The 19,006-nt window shown below is 35.5% G+C and overlaps 2 protein-coding genes across 2 annotated transcripts in view; both read left to right on the plus strand.

Moving 5' to 3' along the window:
• Window positions 1–19,006, plus strand: part of LOC123539959 (E3 ubiquitin-protein ligase UBR5-like) — a 243,411-nt gene that overhangs the window by 108,418 nt on the left and 115,987 nt on the right. The window lies entirely within an intron of this gene.
• Window positions 608–16,871, plus strand: LOC123540347 (uncharacterized). Its single transcript, XM_045325300.2, has 8 exons — window positions 608–660; window positions 6,072–6,735; window positions 11,292–11,345; window positions 12,078–12,563; window positions 12,706–12,762; window positions 13,135–13,620; window positions 13,730–13,769; window positions 15,898–16,871. Exons 2-8 carry the CDS (start codon window positions 6,072–6,074, stop codon window positions 16,520–16,522), a joined length of 2,412 nt encoding a protein of 803 aa, XP_045181235.2. The 5' UTR covers window positions 608–660; the 3' UTR covers window positions 16,523–16,871.

A 19,006-nucleotide genomic window follows, 5' to 3' on the forward strand; every position in this document is an offset into this window, starting at 1 on the left:
CTTTGCCAACAAAACCCCCGCAGCGACTACTACCCCTTGCGATACAATGACGAATTGTTTAACCAGATTTGGTTATTAAACAGAACAGAGCAGAATAGTTTTTTTTTAATTGCATTATTTGCATCTGGATGGTAATATTCGCGCACCTAATTGTTCAAATAACAAACTAAACTGATTCTTTTTGTCGAAAAAGATTACATAAAGAAATAATTTGCTGGTAAAAGATGCAGTGTTATGTGACTTTCTCATCGATACTTGGTATATTGTATAAGTTTATAATGAACGCAAGGGAAGGTAAATATTTGATGATGCAGACTAGAGATTAACATAAAAAATATACATGATCTAAAAATAGACTCCCGCCAAATAATTGCTTTATATTGTTTCATGTAAAAAACGACAACTTCAGATCGTCTTTAGGTATTTTTATAGAACATCACTCTTTCCTACACCTATTTTTAATGAAAGTTCTATTAGCGAAAAATTGAAAAGAAAATAGGGTGTTGAAAATAGTTCCTAGTGAAATGCCAGTCAGTCGTGTTCTGCTACCCTAAATATACCGCATATTTGCTCTTGTTCGCACAATAAACTCCTACTTTCGGTTTCGATCAACATAAAAACCGTCTCATTTCATGCAGAATTTATCCTAGCAGTGAAAAGGTATGACTGAAACACTCGTTTTCCACAAATTTGTGCAAAAAAATGGGAAAATTAGGATCTATCTACTTTGGACTTCTTTCAACTACACCACGGAAGCACATTTTCTACCGAATTAGTTATTGTTAGTGGGAGAATAGTGTTAGATACAGAAAACACTTCACTCCGAGAAGCTTCCCGGTTTTTTTAGCGTGCCAGGAGTAAAGCACTCATACATGGGACTCTTATCCCAGTAGTAGCATTTTTAGTTGGAGGAGCGGGGACTCAAAATCAAGACCACTGGTTTCGTATAGTCAATACACGTAGTCAACACAATGTTATCACTGGACTACGTAACGGTCTAATTTAAGCATCTGCAACATGATGCTAAAGTCAGACAAACTAAAAAGACCGAATATTGCAAATGCACAAGAAGATAAATCTTGTTTAAATGTATTAATCATTGTGTTACTATTATTAACTTATTCGTGCTTAATTTAGAATAGGAATTTCTACACAGGTTTCTATTTATAGACAAAACTTATATACTGGTTGGGAGTCATTTTCCGGACAGGACCAGTTTCCGGACACATGTAATATCCGCTTTATTTCGTTGTTATTCATGTAATTGTTTCATCTAGATCATTTAGATGTTTGTTCTTCATGTCTACAACAAACCACTATTTTATAAGGCTGTATAATGTTTGGGTTTTTGATGACAACTCACCTGCGTTTACAAAACAACTTTCTGTCTTAACGGGGCATGAAGATAGCATTGCGCATGCGCAGTAGTTCACACATGCCGAGGTATCAAGTGGGGAAGAAATAAACAAACTACATAATGATTGTCTGCTGATAACATGTTCTACTTTTAATTTCACGCTAAAAGTTACGTAAGATGCAGGGCTGTCGATTTTTGCACTAATTTTATTCTATATCTATTGGAATTATCAAGAATTCGTATAATACGAAATTCGAGTTTTTAATAGTCAACCTCGGTTTGCTTTCGTAGCTGCTATTGAACGTCGGGTTATGTCTCATGTGCAATTTTAAAGAGATGAATGATAAAGAAATATGTAGAAATAGTTTAATTACTTATTTTGATATCAAATTAACAACAGAACAACGTCAAAATATTTGTCCGGATACTGGTTTACCTGACGGGAAAAATAACTTACTTTAGTGACCCCATTTGAGGCCCCATGGAACCCATATTTTACGTCACAACACGATGCTGATTACAACATCGGATGTGGAAGGAGCTGAAGTTTGTGCAGTGTGGGCTTCATTTATGTCAAATATTTTTTTAGGGAATAATAGAGCCGAAATATGAAAATGTGTCCGGAAAATGGTTCCAAACCAGTATTGCCGTGTCACATTTTTATTGGAAAGAACAGGAGGGAAGAATCTAAATACAAAAGGTAACATTTTCTGTTTTATTTGAGTTTTGTCTTTTGCAGTTATTTTTCTGGATCTGCATAGAGTTTCCGATAAGATAAGGTACTGTGCCCCAACGATAACTTGATATTTACAAACATGACTATAAATAGATTAAAATGGAACATAGGGAATTCAATATTTTTCTAACATGTTACAATCTAAATATTTCTAGATTTTATATCAATTACAAATTAGCTCAGTGGTAAAGCATACTGTTCAACAGATCTTTTGCCGTGTGGGTTCGAAACTCGATCAGCATCGACATTTAATTTTCATTTCACTTTTGCATAAAAAATATCAAGTTTACTTCATGAGCTCTGTGACATCACGACAGATATGGCAGATCTGAAAAGCTTATTTTATAACAAACTTTAAGATGATATTGATTAAATGTATGTACTTAAGCCATGCAAATAATGAACATACTATTGTGTTATATAAAGACATACATGTAAATACAAATACAAACAGTCAAAGAAAGAAACACTTGAAAAATACTCAAACAAAAATGAAAACGAATAGGAAACACAAAACAAAAATCTGAAAAAAAACTCATGAAGATTTGAACCCACAAAACTATTTGCTTATATCCAATTTGTTGTCTGCATTTCCCCAACTGAGCTATGTTGCCATATACTTAGAGGATATTTAAAATGATATAAATACTAATATTTACTTGTCAAATAATGTGCAAGCTTTATGAATTGTTATTTCATCAGTTATCATGAAATAGACTCGTCCTCGCGTTTCGGCGGGAATCACGTTATCGTTGGAAATTAGTAACTATAATTTAACGTATCCAGCTTAGTAAAATAGGTTGTGAAGTTAAAAATACATGCATGGAATAATTGCAACTTATCATATTGTTTTAATAGTAATAAGTCGTCACCTAAGTGTTATATAAGTGCTCAATTAAAATTAGGATTTATTTCCATGTTTCTAGACGGCTATGTCGCGGGTACTATAAACTGTGCCTATGGTACCGGCTATGCTGATGAGGTACGAAGGTACTTCGCTTCCGGTATCGCATGTACTTCGACAATCTTGATAAAATGAGCGAGATCGGTGAGTGATTTTTTTTTCATTTACTGCATGGAGCATTTTTTTAAAACTGGGAATGTAGTTGTATCTTACCTATACACCCATGCTTAATTTAGTGGCAAATAATCAGTTTTCTAGAAATGCAAGGAAAAAATATTTGGAAAGGAAACGTGAATAAGTCCACGTCAGTGACTGGACTTATTTTTCCCGAACCCAAAAGTTTATGTGTTATTTCTATAGAGCTCAAAAAGGGCAGGGTGCTGTCCAAAAGGGTGCATTTTTAAACTGGAAAGGTAAGACAGCAGTGGTTTTATTGTTTTCGGTGTTTATTTCTTTCATTCCATTTATGATTATTGTACACTTGTCATAGAATAAGGTTGTAAATGACGTCTTTCCAAAACCAGTAACAGAGCTTACAAAGGGTTTTTACAATACTTTTTAGTCAAACCATTCATTTTCTGTAAGCTTTTATTTCTTTAAAATGTCACCAAATTATTCATATAAATGATATAAAGAATAGAAGACCCATTTACGCGTAAAAAATGTTTGTTTCGGCTGTCCCGACCTACCCTAAATTTTTGGCCCGACCCTAAATGTATTTATGGCCTTGAAGAATTTTTTTTCAAGTTTTTAACAAAAAGTTGAAAAACTGCACTTTTTATGCTTTAAACATGGTCAGTGATGTTAGAAATCAACTTACTGATGTTGTAAAGGCATAATCCCTTTATTTGTATTCATTTTTTGACACAAAAATAATTTCCACTTGATAAAAAGAAATCAAAAAAAAAAAAAAAAAAAAAATACCGACCTACCTACCCTAATTATTTTGAGCATGTTACGCAATTTTAACCAAGATCGTGTTACGTCATTATAAAATGGTCTGTCTCAGTATACACTGTAAATCAAAATTCATGTTATTGATATTAGGCAGAATTTTAAATGGTTACAGAAATTTGGATATGTAAACAAGTTGATCTAGCCATACAAAAATAATACTTTATCAATATTTCATTAACAGAATACTTTTAAATAGTATTTCTGTAAAATATATTTGTATAGGGGAGGTTATATATAATATAACAGTACTATTGTTTGATTAATTTAAGAATCAAAGCTAACGCTTTCATTACTTTCCTCTTTCTCCTTACTCCCCCTATCGCCCCATCCATCCTTTTCTCCCTTGCTTTTGCACCCCCTCCTTTTACTATGAGCAAGTTATCGTGTCTACCCTAATTTTGGCTGCCAGAATCCTTAGACAGTGCCCGATTGTTGTTTTTTCACCCCCCCCCCTCTCCTTTTACTATGAGCAAGTTATCGTGCCTACCCTAATTTTGGCTGACAGTGCCCGATTGTTGTTTTTCCTGCTTGTGTGTGTGTGTGTGTGTGTGCGTGCGTGCGTGTGTGTGTGTGTGTGTGTGTGTGTGTGTGTGTCTTGGGCGGTGCCCTGCAGTGTTGTTACAAATGTATATTTTACTTGTTTGTTTGGTTATCCATGTAAGTTAGTTATGTGTGTGTGTGCGTTTGTCTTTTGTACGTGAGTGTCTGCGCTGTTGTGGTTTACGTTGTAGAGTAACTGTGATAAAGGAACGTAGCATTCTCTTTTGAATATTCATCCTTGTTCCACTTTCCCCTTCAATCCCCACCCTTTTCTTCCCCCTAACCATTCCGTCCCCTCTATTTATTTTGCATAAAATTAAAATGTACTTGTTCGATTTTTGAAGCAACCCGTCTATAATATTTTTCCGTTACGGCTTCTTTTTGTTGTGGACCTACTTTGCAATGCGTGGCTCTGTAGCTGTGTTTGTGGTGCTCTGTACACGTGCTTCCGGGAAATCTACCTTACCTATTATCTGTTTCAAAATCATATTGATCAGACATAAAATTTTCTACTTTCACTTTCTTAAATTGAAACACAATTTAAACAAAGCCTCCTGTTCAATTGTCTGAACTTTGAATTGAGCGTTAGCTTTGATTCTAAAATTTATCGAACAATAGTACTGTTGTACATAACCTCCACTATACATAATGTATTTTACAGCGATAGGGGAGATAACTATTTCTTTCGGTAAGGACCTCAGAACATGATCTTTTCAATAAAAATGTTCCAAAGTGCAGGCGCAAAATCTCAAAAAGGAGCTGGCTTGAAAATGGGAGCGCTGCATCTGACGAATATATCATTTTGGCTTGGACCTATTATATCGTACGAGGGCGAGTTATTGGAGATTTGTTTACTTTTCCGGCCAAATTTTCCCCTCGGTACTTTAGAAGTACCTGCGGAACCTCAAAGGGGCCGCGACTGCAAATTTCGGAAAATTCGGAAATTTATGGACACATTTCATCTACCCTTACCTATTATCTTTGACAGATTGACTGTCATCTATAGATATAATTTACGACAGCAGTGATGATCGTTTTGGATTAGCATGAAAAAATGAATCTAAACAGTCGCTGATGTGGAAAATTTCACGTTTCAATCCCAACTTATTTTTCCTTACAATTTTAGGAAATTGATTATTTGCCACTAAATTTAGCATGGGTGTATAGCTACGATACAACTACACCCCGCTACACCGATTTTTTAAAAATGCTCTATGCAGTAACACAATGACAAAAATGAAAAAAACACTCATCGATCTCGCTTATTTTGTCAACATTGTCGAAGTACCTGCGGTAACGGAAGCGAAGTACTTTCATTTCTCATTGGTGCAGAAGGTACCAAAGGCACAGTTAAGTACCCGTGATGTGGATGCTGCTTCGGAATATTTCCTGTTTTAATCACCATTTAATTTTCAGTCTGGAAAGTGTGAGTTTTATCTCTTACTATTGATCACAAGTGGCAAAATGAGAATTTTGACGGCTTATGTTTCCATAGTATCAGTTTTCTAATACCTTAATATTTAGAACTTGTTCGAAGGATATTTGCTATATTCTCTATTTTTATTTATACTAAGCAGATGGGGGACAAATACTTCAGACTTGTGTGCTTCGTGGTGAATATTTGTCCTGAACCTTTAAGAGAACTTTTCATTAAGCTTGCTAAGGATGATGCTGGGACTTCTTATACGGACATTGATGCATATCTGTCACAAAAACATCGAGATGTGATAAAACTGAAGAGGAAAAGAAAAATTAGAGATGATCAGTATGACTTGCTCTATCCTAGTCACGGCATCGCTGATGTAAATCAATGGGATGTGTCCCTGCTTATTACATTGATTACGGAAATGTTTGATGCAAGTCATAAGCCAATGCAAACTTATCTTATAAATGAAATTCGCGGGATAAGAAACCAGTTGCAGCATCTTCCAAACACATCAAGCATGTCCGACGAAGACTTTGATATGTATTGGGGACGCCTTGATACAGCGACCATGACTTTAGCTAAGGAGATGTTTAATGCTACACGTGAAGCAGAGTTTCGCCAGAAAATTTGTGATGCTAAGACTGGTCACTTACCAGATCTTGGTGATGCTTTACGGATATGGTACGAAGAAAAAATTCGACAAATAGCGGACACAATTCAGGAAATGAAAATCAAATTAGATGAAGTTGGATCCAATACAAGGGAAGCAACGTCAATTCTACGGAAGGTGATTGTAGAAAAACCAGGGCCTGCAGGTAAATATTATAGTATAAAACTTATACGGGTAATAAGGCGAAAAAAAAATGTATGTTTCCGGTGACCCGACCGACCCTAATTTAAGCCCCCGACCCTAAACTTTTCTTCGGACGAAAATTTGCGGGTACGAAAAAAAATTATATGCTCTCATTTAGGAACATCGGATCGATGTACATTCACCGAGCTTTTTGAACAAGTCCACCCGCCGACAGGCAGTTTCTTGTGAAGGATCTGACAGTTCTATATTCACATCCATCGTACATTGACGAGTTAAATTCTGGATAGGACGAGTGGACTTCGCTGTATACTCGACCGATCGGGCGAGTGGTTTTTACGTCGTAACTTTACCAAATTCAGAAATTATATTGCGAAAAACTACCTGGATTGATTGGAATTAACCCGCGAATCATTAAGATATCAAAACGTCATGCCGGTTATTTTCCATTCCACGGGCACGTGCGACCTATCGTAATATCTAATTTCGCCGTTACTTTTTTTTATCGACACGTACACAAAAAAACGCGCGTAGTGCATTCATTTTTTAATATAATCGCTTTAAATTTTCAATACCGCTTGAGAAGTAATTCAGTTTGAATTCTATAATAATTTTAATAAGACATTGACAAAAATGTAGGAAAATTTTTATAAAAACGGCCGAATTTTCATATAATCACTTGTAAAATTTCAAACAGCGCGATCCTAATTACTTATTTCTTTCTTAAAGTAAATAAATGATACATAATATGGTCATAAAATTCAGACTTTTGAACAGAAAGTATAAAAAACAGAATTAAAAAATCTTAAATAATGAAAAAGCGGCAGCAATTTAAATACATGGAGTAAAACGATTTTTCGCAAACAGATTTCTGTTAGCACGGCAGGATAGGTTACACGTGCCCTACGTGACCTCGTGAATGTAAATAGAAATGTGGCTTTAGAATAACGCAGTATGATGTTGTTACGGTTTTAGCTCGACTATACGAAGTATAAGAAGAGCTATCCTACTCGCCCCGGCGTCGGCGTCGGCGTCTTTCCGCGTCCCCACCTTGGTTAAAGTTTTTTTTACACTTTCTCTTTTTCAACTTATCTCTGTAATTACTTGATAGATTTGATTCAAACTTGAAGTACTTATTCCTCATCATCACCCACATCATCTGACATAAGGGCCATAACTCTGGCACCAATATTTCATGAATTATCCCCCCTTTTCACTTAGATTTTCAGGTTAAAACTTATACGGGTAATAAGGCGAAAAAAAATGTATGTTTCCGGTGACCCGACCGACCCTAATTTTAGCCCCCGACCCTAAACTTTTCTTCGGACGAAAATTTGCGGGTACGAAAAAAAATTATATGCTCTCATTTAGGAACATCGGATCGATGTACATTCACCGAGCTTTTTGAACAAGTCCACCCGCCGACAGGCAGTTCCTTGTGAAGGATCTGACAGTTCTATATTCACATCCATCGTACATTGACGAGTTAAATTCTGGATAGGACGAGTGGACTTCGCTGTATACTCGACCGATCGATCATCACCCACATCATATGACACAAGGTGCATAACTCTGGCACCATTTTTTTATGAATTATTCCCCCTTTTTACTTAGAATTTCAGGTTAAAGTTTTGGTGCACTTTCACTCTACCTCTGTTACTACTGAATGGATTTGATTCAAACTTAAAATAGTTGTTCAGCATCATCACCCACATCATACGACACAAGATGCATAACTCTGGCACAATTTTTCTTGAATTATTCCCCTTTTTACTTAGAATTTCAGGTTAAAGTTTTATGCACTTTCACTCTATCTCTGTTATTACTGAATGGATTTGATTCAAATTTAAACAATTGTTCAACATCATTACCCTTTTCATATGACACAAGGTGCATAACTCTGGGACCAATTTTTTCATGAATTATTTCCCCTTTTTACTTAGAATTTTAGGTTAAAGTTTTGATGCACTTTCACTCTGTCTCTGTTATTACTGACTGGATTTGATTCAAACTTAAAATAGTTGTTCAACATCCTCACCCACACCATATGACACAAGGTGCATAACTCTGGCACAAATTTTTGATTAATTATTCCCCCTTTTTACTTAGAATTTTAGGTTAAAGTTTTGATGCACTTTCACTCTGTCTCTGTTATTACTGAATGGATTTGATTCAAACTTAAAATAGTTGTTCAACATCATCACCCACACTATATGACACAAGCTGCATAACTCTGGCACCAATATTTAATGAATTATGCCCCTTTCTGCTTAGGATATACTTATATAGTGTTTTGATACATTTTATCTTTACCTCTCTTATTACTTTAAGTTTATTTTTTGACATAGACTCAGGCTATTGTGCAATATCTTCATTGAACACTCCAGTGACAGCTCTAGTTTCCTCAGATGTGCCCAGTTTCACTATCCAGCATCGAAATAGTCGAGCGCGCTGTCTCCTGTGACAGCTCTTGTTTAATTAAGTTTTAAATGAATCTACGTACAAGTATTATTTTTGAGACGACACTTTGTAAGATATTCTTCTCTAACAATAATGTAACAATAATGTAAATTCTTTGAGGGCAAGCAGGTCACAGAGGTAGGATATCCAGTATAATCGTTTGACACATTTACCTGTCAGTTCATTCATGATATTGTACATTCACTTTTTAAAAATATAAAGAAGAAACATTTTTATTGATTTCTTCTCAACAATTTAAAGAAGCGAGGCCGTACGATCAAACAGTGATGTTTCACATTGCGCGAAAATATGACGTAATGCCATGACAATCTCGGGCAACTATACCGCTTTGATCTTCACTTCAGATGCCATGATACCAACACACTTCTTTTAGCTCTTTGCGGGGTGTTAATTAATGATGAAAACAAGGCCAATTACTTAGCTTATAAACAGAATAATTTCCGATAATTGTTTTTTTTTCGCTTTCACAACGGGTGTGTGGATGATGATGATTATGTTCATATTTTGGGGACACTTTTCAAAATAATTATTTTCGGGAAATAAGTCTTGAGGAAATGAAAATAACTAAATATTTTATGCTGTCCTAATACTTTAAGAAAATACGGGAGGGGATAGACTTTAATTATTATTACTATCGCTGCAGTTATTATGAAGAGCAACTGGCTGGTGCTGCTGACAAAATACAGGAAAGAAAAAGAAAAATGTCTGCTGTAAAAAGGAAGTTTAAGAAGAACAAATATGCCACCTTAAAAAAGAAATGTAGTGTACAAGAGAATAGTATTTGTCTACTGAGTGTTACATTTGAAATTTACTTATTGTACATGTATAATACTCCTTTCATAAAAGTGACAATATTAAACATGTCAATTATAAGGGCAAGTGACTGTTCACTAAGGGCAAGCAGATTTTAGTGGTTACTAGTCCTGCAGGGCGAGTGGTGTGAAAAAAAATTACACCCCTGCCTTAAACTTGACATAAAAATCATGAGTTTAAGCTAGGCTTGAACCAACGGAAAACCAAAGGTGCATCTGTTGAAATATTCTGACGGCATGTATTTAATAATTTGACTAGAAGCCAACTACTGCTACTACAGCTACTGTAAAGATGTGTATTCTAAAAAACCTATTTTTTCTGGCATGTCACAGGAAACATAGATATTTTTTTTTGGCCTAATGTTTATAAAGTCCCCTCTTTATCTGTAGATAATCATAATGCTTTCAACTCCAAGGCATTCAGACAATTTAAGTCGATTTGTTTAATCATTTAACACTAATTTTACATGCATTTGAGTTGTGACCCAGAGAAATATAATGTCAAAAGGGACTATAGAATCGGCTGACATTATTTTTAAGGGTTCACAATATCTGCTAAAATACTCGAATGCATATTATATTTACTTCATTATTCCGGAAATTGTATAGATTACAAAATATGACTTTTATAATGTTCCAAAAAAATATCGTTGGAAAACCTTATATCTATTTTAAGACTTACATGCTGTGGGAAACGTTATCATTTTCTAATGGATCCCAAATATCTTTTTAATGTAACGATGTTACAAAACCGCTGCGGTGAAGGAATTGTATACAAGGAAATGCAAGTGACGTAAAATAGTACACTTTTTTTAAAGAAAACAGTGATTTTTTCATTGAATAAAATCATTGTCTGGGGCTCAGATGCGAAAGAATTATTTCACGAGAGCGCGCACCAGATATGTTATTGCCTAATTGTTATGATATACAGTGTCGTTTTGTTGCATAAAACGTCATATTTTTAATAGGAAAGCATCAGTCCGTGTTCTGGTGACTGATGGTAATGAAAAAGAACATTACATTAAATTTATCATCAACTACGCATTTACCCCGTAGTCTTTGACATAAACGCAGGTAATCTCTTCTTTTTATTATTGCTAAATGTGTTGTATTGAAAAAAGTAAATTGCCTTTCTAAAACTTTGAATTGAAAAAAGATCAGTTAAAAAGACAATGCCACACAAATATGATTGCCCTTTTACGATGTAAAGTTTGAAAAATGTCTTTTTATAAAGATTTTGAGTTTCAAATAGATTTCATTTTTTAAGGGGACAAAAACAAAAGAATAAAAACTGCAGACAGCATTCTGATGAAACTTCAAGGTTAGTATATAATTTGTTATGTTTTGTGTTATAAAGGATTACCATAATATATTTAGTTTGATTGTATAACTGAATCTGCAAATGACTTTGAAGACGGAATTTCTCGTAATCACTTGCCAGAGCACGGTGTTCAAGCGGAGCTATTGTGATCACTTGCATTCGTCGTTCATTACATGCGTCCATTTTCCGTTTACATTATCCGCCAGAACTGTTAGTGCAAGATGACTTAACTTGGCACAGATATTGCTTAGATGGTCCTTATGTTTTTTGTCCTACAAAATTAATATTGTTCAAGTTTTTGCACATCGGAAAGAAATATGATCGCCACGGGGATGACAACTTTGGCGTACATGTATTTGGTTGAACTAAGATAATATGGCAGAAATGAGTCTCAATTAAACTTTCATAGCTGCATGGAGCGGGGAAACTGTGAGATTAGCAATTTATTTGTTTATTCGTTTGAGTCTCATCTGTGCATTTTTACATATCAAATTTCACCATAAAAGATAAAACACATATCGTACATAACCATACTTTAAGAAGAATTACAAGAAAGTAGATCTATATATACTTTAAAGGCCCATAGCCTTTAAAATGTCAATATTCCTAATTCATTATTGATTACGACTTCGTTTCGTTTTATAATTACATTGTATAATACTGCACCTTAAAACGTACCAAATCATACACGCAAACAACACTAATGCGCGATTATCTGTTTGTATCTATCAGCAAGTTTTGAAGCGACAATCAAGGAATTACCAGACACTTTTAATGCACCATCAGAAGTTGCCGACATCCGAACAAAGCTTAGAGATAATCACTGCGTGATTGTAACCGGAAGTGACAACAGTCGTTACTTTGAAACAACTCTTGCAGCCATAAAAGGAATGAATCACAATCATAAACGAAGTGTCGAAATGAACAAGTCATCGGTCTGGCGCCATATTGATCCTGAAGATGTTGATTTGGTTCTATGCAGAAATCCGTTTGGAAATTTTTCGTATGATGAAAACAAGGCTAAAAGTATGGCTGATATATTTAACAGTATGATGCATACTACGAAAGGAGACGGTGGCAAAAGTTTAGACATAATCATGATAACAGACTCGAAGATTCTGGCGGAATGCAAACAATTCCATGATCACGACATCCTTGAAGACGTTGTCAAGGTGTTTGATGATACAAGCGAGACTCATCCGGTAGACCTTACACCTGGTACGACAGTTTAGATTATTACGTTAGTCTTTCACATATAAGTAAAATAAAATACTTTAGTTTTCGGAAATATTTATATATATATATATGCGACATAATTATGAATACGTATCGACATGAAATATTTATTGATTGGTTTCAGAGTGCAGAAATCAGGATGTGCACTCGACTTGTTCAGCAGTTAACAACAATTTGAAAGGTAAACACATTCAAGATTACAATATTTATAATTTCTAGTATATAAACGTAATAATTTATCTTCATTTATTACATGGCGATTGATTAATTTGAAATTACTTTTTGATACCGGTAAATATGTAATATTATTACAGGATTCCTTACATAAATCCCTGGGCAATAGTTTATGCTATATAACTGGTCTATATTCAACATATGTTAACTAGGCTAATAAGTTAAACAGTTGAAAAATAAAACTGAGACAATTAATTTCTTATGTCATATAATAAAACACTTGTTACAATTGCTTGCCGGTCAATAGACAAAACTTTGGACCTCGGGAATTAAATAAGTGCATAATATTTAAGTGTTTTGTTTATTATTTCAATAAAAGTCATGACCAGCAACTTCCTGAAGCAATATAGAATCAGCAGCGGTCAAGTTGACGAAGAAATTCTCAGAAAAACTAGGGTTAAATTCAGGGCAAATAAAGCAATTGCGCTGACAGGTCCTAAGAAATGCGGAAAGACATCAGTAGCAGTCGCCACAGCTTCGTCTTATGATCCATCACAATGTATACTTCTGACTGAACCAAACGATTTTAAGACGATTGATTTGAAAAATACCTGTTTGGTAATTATTGATGAGTTTGCCGGAAAGTACTGTTACGATGAGAAAGACGTGTATAAATGGTATAGTATGTTTGACCATTTGTATAATGCCATAACGGCAGGACAGATGAACGTGATAATCACATGCGAAAAAAGCAAACTTGACAAAAGTTGCGACGAGGTTTCACCACACCCTTTGCTTGAACACAGAGTAAGCATGCCCGAACCTACCATTGCCATCAAACAGGAGATACATCAAAATACAGAACGTAAGTAGGAACTTTGAATACTGAAATGATCTTCAATTTCTTAATTTATCTAAAAGTAATGTTAAATTCTGCAAGAGGGAATTGATAGGAGTTACTGTTTCTTTTTCAGTTGATACAGGCCCGCTGTCACAGATTCAGGAACATCAAAGGTATAGAAAGGGTCATTTTTTATTTTGGTGTCTTGTTTTAGATAAGGTTTAGACTTTCTAAGTGAATACACGACAAAGTAAAGCAAACCCATATGTTACCATCATTGGACCAATATCATTTTATAATGGAGGGATATCGTTTGGTCATGGGTTTTAAGTCGAAACGGGGTCGACGATATATGGCAGATACCGAATGTTTTTTATATGCCGATGGTGCAGGAACTGTGCCTGTTTTCGTATGTACGTCTAATGGTCTGTCCATCAGTTAACAATTTCGTTTCCGCTCAGTAACTAAAGAATAATTTGACCTATGATACTCGAACTTCAGTTAAATATTGCTCATGGGTTCCCATTGAGTTGGGGTCAGTGGATCAAAGGTCCAGGTCACAGTGACCCTTTAAGCTCAAAATCGATTTCTCTCAATATCTTAATACTCCCTTGACCTGCAATCCTCAAACGTAGCAGGTACATTTGGCGCAGGGGTTTCCAGTATTTACCGGTGCTGTAAAACGAGGAGCAAGCTAGATGAATCTCTTGAAAACTACGTTTACTATATAAATGTAGTTAGATGCAAGCAGTAATTTGTATTCTTTTACGTTAAACCGGATAAAAATCAAAAAGGTTGATAGTTCCTCTTCGTAACTTATATCACATTTCTCGATCCATTGAAAGTTAGTTTACGACAATAGAAAAATACATTATATTACGCTATATATATGATACAACTAGACGGGATCTCTCCGTTGTTGTTCACCTTTTAAATGTAACAACGTTTTTCCTGTATACAGACGTAAATGTCATGTGCTTGTTTAAAAACGCTACTGTAAGAAATTAGGGGTTAAAACATTTTACTGTTAATTGTTTAACATGCCATTTAAGAAAGCATTCCATCATTGGCTTTGAGCAGTTCTCAGGTAACTGCTCGCATGGTATCTCGGCAGAGCATCGTTACCGTTTTTAGAAACAGTTACCCCTTTTACCTGATATTTTTATCAGCACCTACAACCATTGAAAGAACCTGTTACATATAAACGTTTATATATAGCGGCTATTATGCTATTACTTGTTTAGTTAAAGAAAACACACATAAAAAGAGAAGGTAATGGCCGGTTGAATTTAAACACTCGTTTTTCACGCATTACTATAATATAAATAAAAACAAACTAATGTGGCATATCAGACAACGAACCTTTCTCTGACCTATCGGCCAATATTCCTATCACTTACTGATATCTATCCGATATCGGCGTGCTCAGCAGAGAGCAAATTCTATAAAGTAAAACGATAAAACGGAAAGATTGAATGAAAAATACAAAATGAGACAGTATATTGTAAGCTCGCATTGGCGAAAGTTATAAGACCAATTGCGATACATCCGGCGCCGTCGTCGGCAAGATTTGTGGACACCTTGTTATCGGTTCACAGCAACCTCACACCTTGTTACTCAGCATGGCTAAATGAAACTTCATAAGTGACTTTCCCTAGTCTGACTTAAATTTCATAACACTTGGTTTTATTTTGATGAAATCGTGTCCCTTGTTACACTTAGCCTTTTTCATCAAAATTAAGCTCGGGATTAGGTCCTGTGTATGTCCAGTTTCAAGGGCTAATAAGAATGCATGAATCTGCGGCTACGCTCGTGTAAACATTACAATTTACTTTTTCTGGAGGTTAACATTTGTAGATAAAAAATTGTTGGCATGAACTATTAAACATATACATATATGTGTTTGCTCGAAGTTTCGAGATTTACAAGCTTGATTAAAGAGGGTCTCCTTCTTTAGCTTTTATTTAAAATCGCAACTCAGTCGACATGTATAGGACGCAAATGATATTATACGACTTACCTATTTACATGTCTAAAGCTAAATGCCTTTTTGAATACCTTATTTTACAGGGTTTTTTATTTAACACGTGCTATAGGAAAATTCACGTATAAGATGTATTTAGATCTACCCCGTTCAATTTCAGTAAATCAATAAGATGAAATATTATTAAAAAAGTGCATTGTACCAAATGCATTTCCAGATGTATATATCGAAAAATGTCATTCAATGCCGTTATTTGCTATCATCTTTTTTTACTTAATGAACATTTAGGTCTGACATGTCTTAATTCTTCATTTTAGAGAAACACATAACCAGGCAAGCATTCCATCTGCACAGAGATTAACAGGTACACATGTATGGTCAGACAAGGATAGATATAAGAGTATCATTCGAGTAAATGGTGAGAGATATAGATGTGTTGTCGAAGGTTGTTGCCTTTTACCTTCTGGAGAGATTCTGTTAGCAGACAGCGGTAACGACAGACTGAAGAAACTCGACGCCAGGTACCAGGTGATCAGTGTGTGTGATATGCCTGCATATCCCAATGATGTGTGTTATATCGGTAACAATACAGCTGTAGTAGCACTAACCTCCAATAAACTGCAGTTTGTGGATATTATGGGAGGTATAACACTTACCAAGTTTGTTAATACAGATCATTCTTGTATGGGACTGGCCTATCGTAATAACCAGTTATATGTTGTCGGTGACAGTTCCGTGTATATATATAGTAAAGATGGTAAAAAGGAGAGTATTCTATATACTCATCAGTCTCGTTATACCTCCTTCCAAAATATTGCACTAAGTGATGATGGTAGTTTGATATACATCTCAAACATTAAAAATGAGCTAGTAACCATTAACAGTTCAGGAAAACACCTGTACACATTTACTGATTCAGAGCTCGATGTGGAGTTTGTGTAGATGGTGAAGGTCATGTCTTTGTATCTTGCGTTTTCTCAAACAAGATAATACAACTTAGTTCTGATGGTAAGATGAAACTGGGAATCATATCAGATTGCTCTGATGACACATGCCTGACAAGAACATTGTGTTTTGATAAGGACAATACAGCTTTGGTAGCAGCTGGTGGTGATGATAATATCCATGTTTTAAAACTACAGTGATAATACATATCTATTAGTTGACTGTTAAATATATACAACAAATAAAATCATTAACTTGAAAGTAATGTTTAAAACATTTTTGTGCAGTTTAATTTTGATTTTGCCTCCTTTCTTGTCTAACAAACTTATAAAGATACGTGTACGTACATTGTCTGTATGTTTTTGTTACGAGAGTGTTCAAGAATGTCGTATTAGAGTAAAAGTTTTAAATTAATTATTCGTTGTACGGCTTCTTATCATACATAGTCACCTATACAACTTAAATATGAACAAAGAAACGATAAACTCGCACACTGCGTGACGTCATTAGGGTCCAGTAGCGTGTCAACTATGGAAGGCCTATATATGGTAGCTGTTTCTGCCATTTCTTGTTGGTGTGTTGGCGGGCGAAACACGACACGTTTTACGCGAAAACTCGACGTTTAGAGGACACCGACACGACAAATTTACCTGTCGAGTTTTCGTGGTGGCGCCCATTATTTATCGTGTTTTCGTCCAGCCGACACGAAAACACGACAAGTACCTTATTTTGTCGAGTTTTCATGTTTTCGCCCCGCCAACACAAAAATACGACAAATACTTTTCAGACATTTCTTATAAAACGTAGTGTTATTCTGAAGCCAACGCTAAAAGGGTTTCAGAAGCATTTTTCTTTCTATTCGAAAGAACCGCCAACTCAGAATTTATTTATATGCACTAAAGCTGCATTAGAAGATTTGAGATTATAAAATAGAACAATAATTTGTCAGACGTCGGTTATAGTTTTAAGAATATAAAGTGTATGTATAACAGACCCGGTTCAAGAAATATTTCATTGGGGTGGTTCAAGGGTACCTGTTATGAATGAGGCGGAATCGGCGAGCCGAGTAGAGTTAGGTACGGTAGGGGAAAACACCTGTTAGGTGGAACAGGGTGTGTTCGACTGGGAATGATTGAAATATATGTGTAAAAAGGCGGCCCTTGTATTTTTATGTCCAAATTTTGAGCTACGGGAGGGGTTAACAATCTCCTGACTTTGGAGTCACAGGGTTTCTCCCTGGTCATTTTTGAAATATAGGTATGAAATGGTAGCCCCTGCCGCATTTTTAGCCCAAAATTTGAGGTACGTGAGGAGTTCATGCTCTCCTATTTTGGGGGTCAGAGGGTATCCCCATGGAAATTTTTGAAAAAAAAAGTATGAAATGTGGCTTCTGGTGCATTAATTTGTCAGACGTCAGTTATAGTTTTAAGAATACAAAGTGTATGTATAACAGACCCGGTTAATGAAATATTTCATTGGTGTGGTTCAAGGGTACCTGTTATGAATGTAGGCGGAATCGGCAGGCCGAGTAGAGTTAGGTACGATAGGGGAAAACACCTGTTAGGTGGAACAGGGCGTGTTCGACTGGGAATGATCGAAATATATGTGTAAAAAGGTGGCCTCTGATGTATTTTGTGTCCAAAGTTTGGTCCGGGTTGTCCCAGCAACCAAATTTTGAGCTACGGGAGGGGTCAACCATCTCCTGACATTGGAGTCACAGGGTTTCTCCCTGGTCATTTTTGAAATATAGGTATGAAATGGTAGCTTCTGCTGCATTTTTAGTCCAACATTTGAGGAAAGTGCGGGGGTCATGCCCTCCTATTTTGGGGGTCAGAGGGTATCCCCGTGGACATTTTTGAAAAAGTAGGTATGAAATGTGGCTTCTGGTGCATTTTTGGGTGTCTAAATTGTGAGAAAATATTATTCCCTTGCCAAAACAATTGGGTTACATTTTGATGAATACAGGTCACTTCTCAGCCGGCCGAGAGGGTTGGGTGGCACGGAAAAATGGCCCGGCCAAGGATCCAAGCCTGTACAATTAGAAAAAAATACGTATACGCGAGGGTCTCAATGAAGATTAACTTAATTCAAATGAGGGGGCTTTGATTTTATTATTATTATATTGTTCTTATAAAACATTAAACGTATGACAGAGCACAACTTTATCATAGAATACTTCTTCGCTGGGTACACATACAATAAATTGTAATTACGTATTGTCATCACAGGATAAATATCAGGTATATCGAATATTTATGCTGCAATCTTATAATTATTTTGATATCCTCCGTATGTGTATATATTAGCTAACAGCTAATCCACCACATTCTTACTTACAATATATCCGCTGTAATACTCATATATGACCCAGTGCATATCTAGTAATACTGAGTTATCAATCAATAATGTATTTGTCGTGTTTCCGTGTTTTCATGTTGGCGGGCGAAAACACGAAAACTCGACAAATAAGGTATTTGTCAT

The sequence above is a fragment of the Mercenaria mercenaria genome, chromosome 16 (assembly GCF_021730395.1).
Source record: "Mercenaria mercenaria strain notata chromosome 16, MADL_Memer_1, whole genome shotgun sequence".
NCBI lineage: Eukaryota > Metazoa > Mollusca > Bivalvia > Venerida > Veneridae > Mercenaria > Mercenaria mercenaria.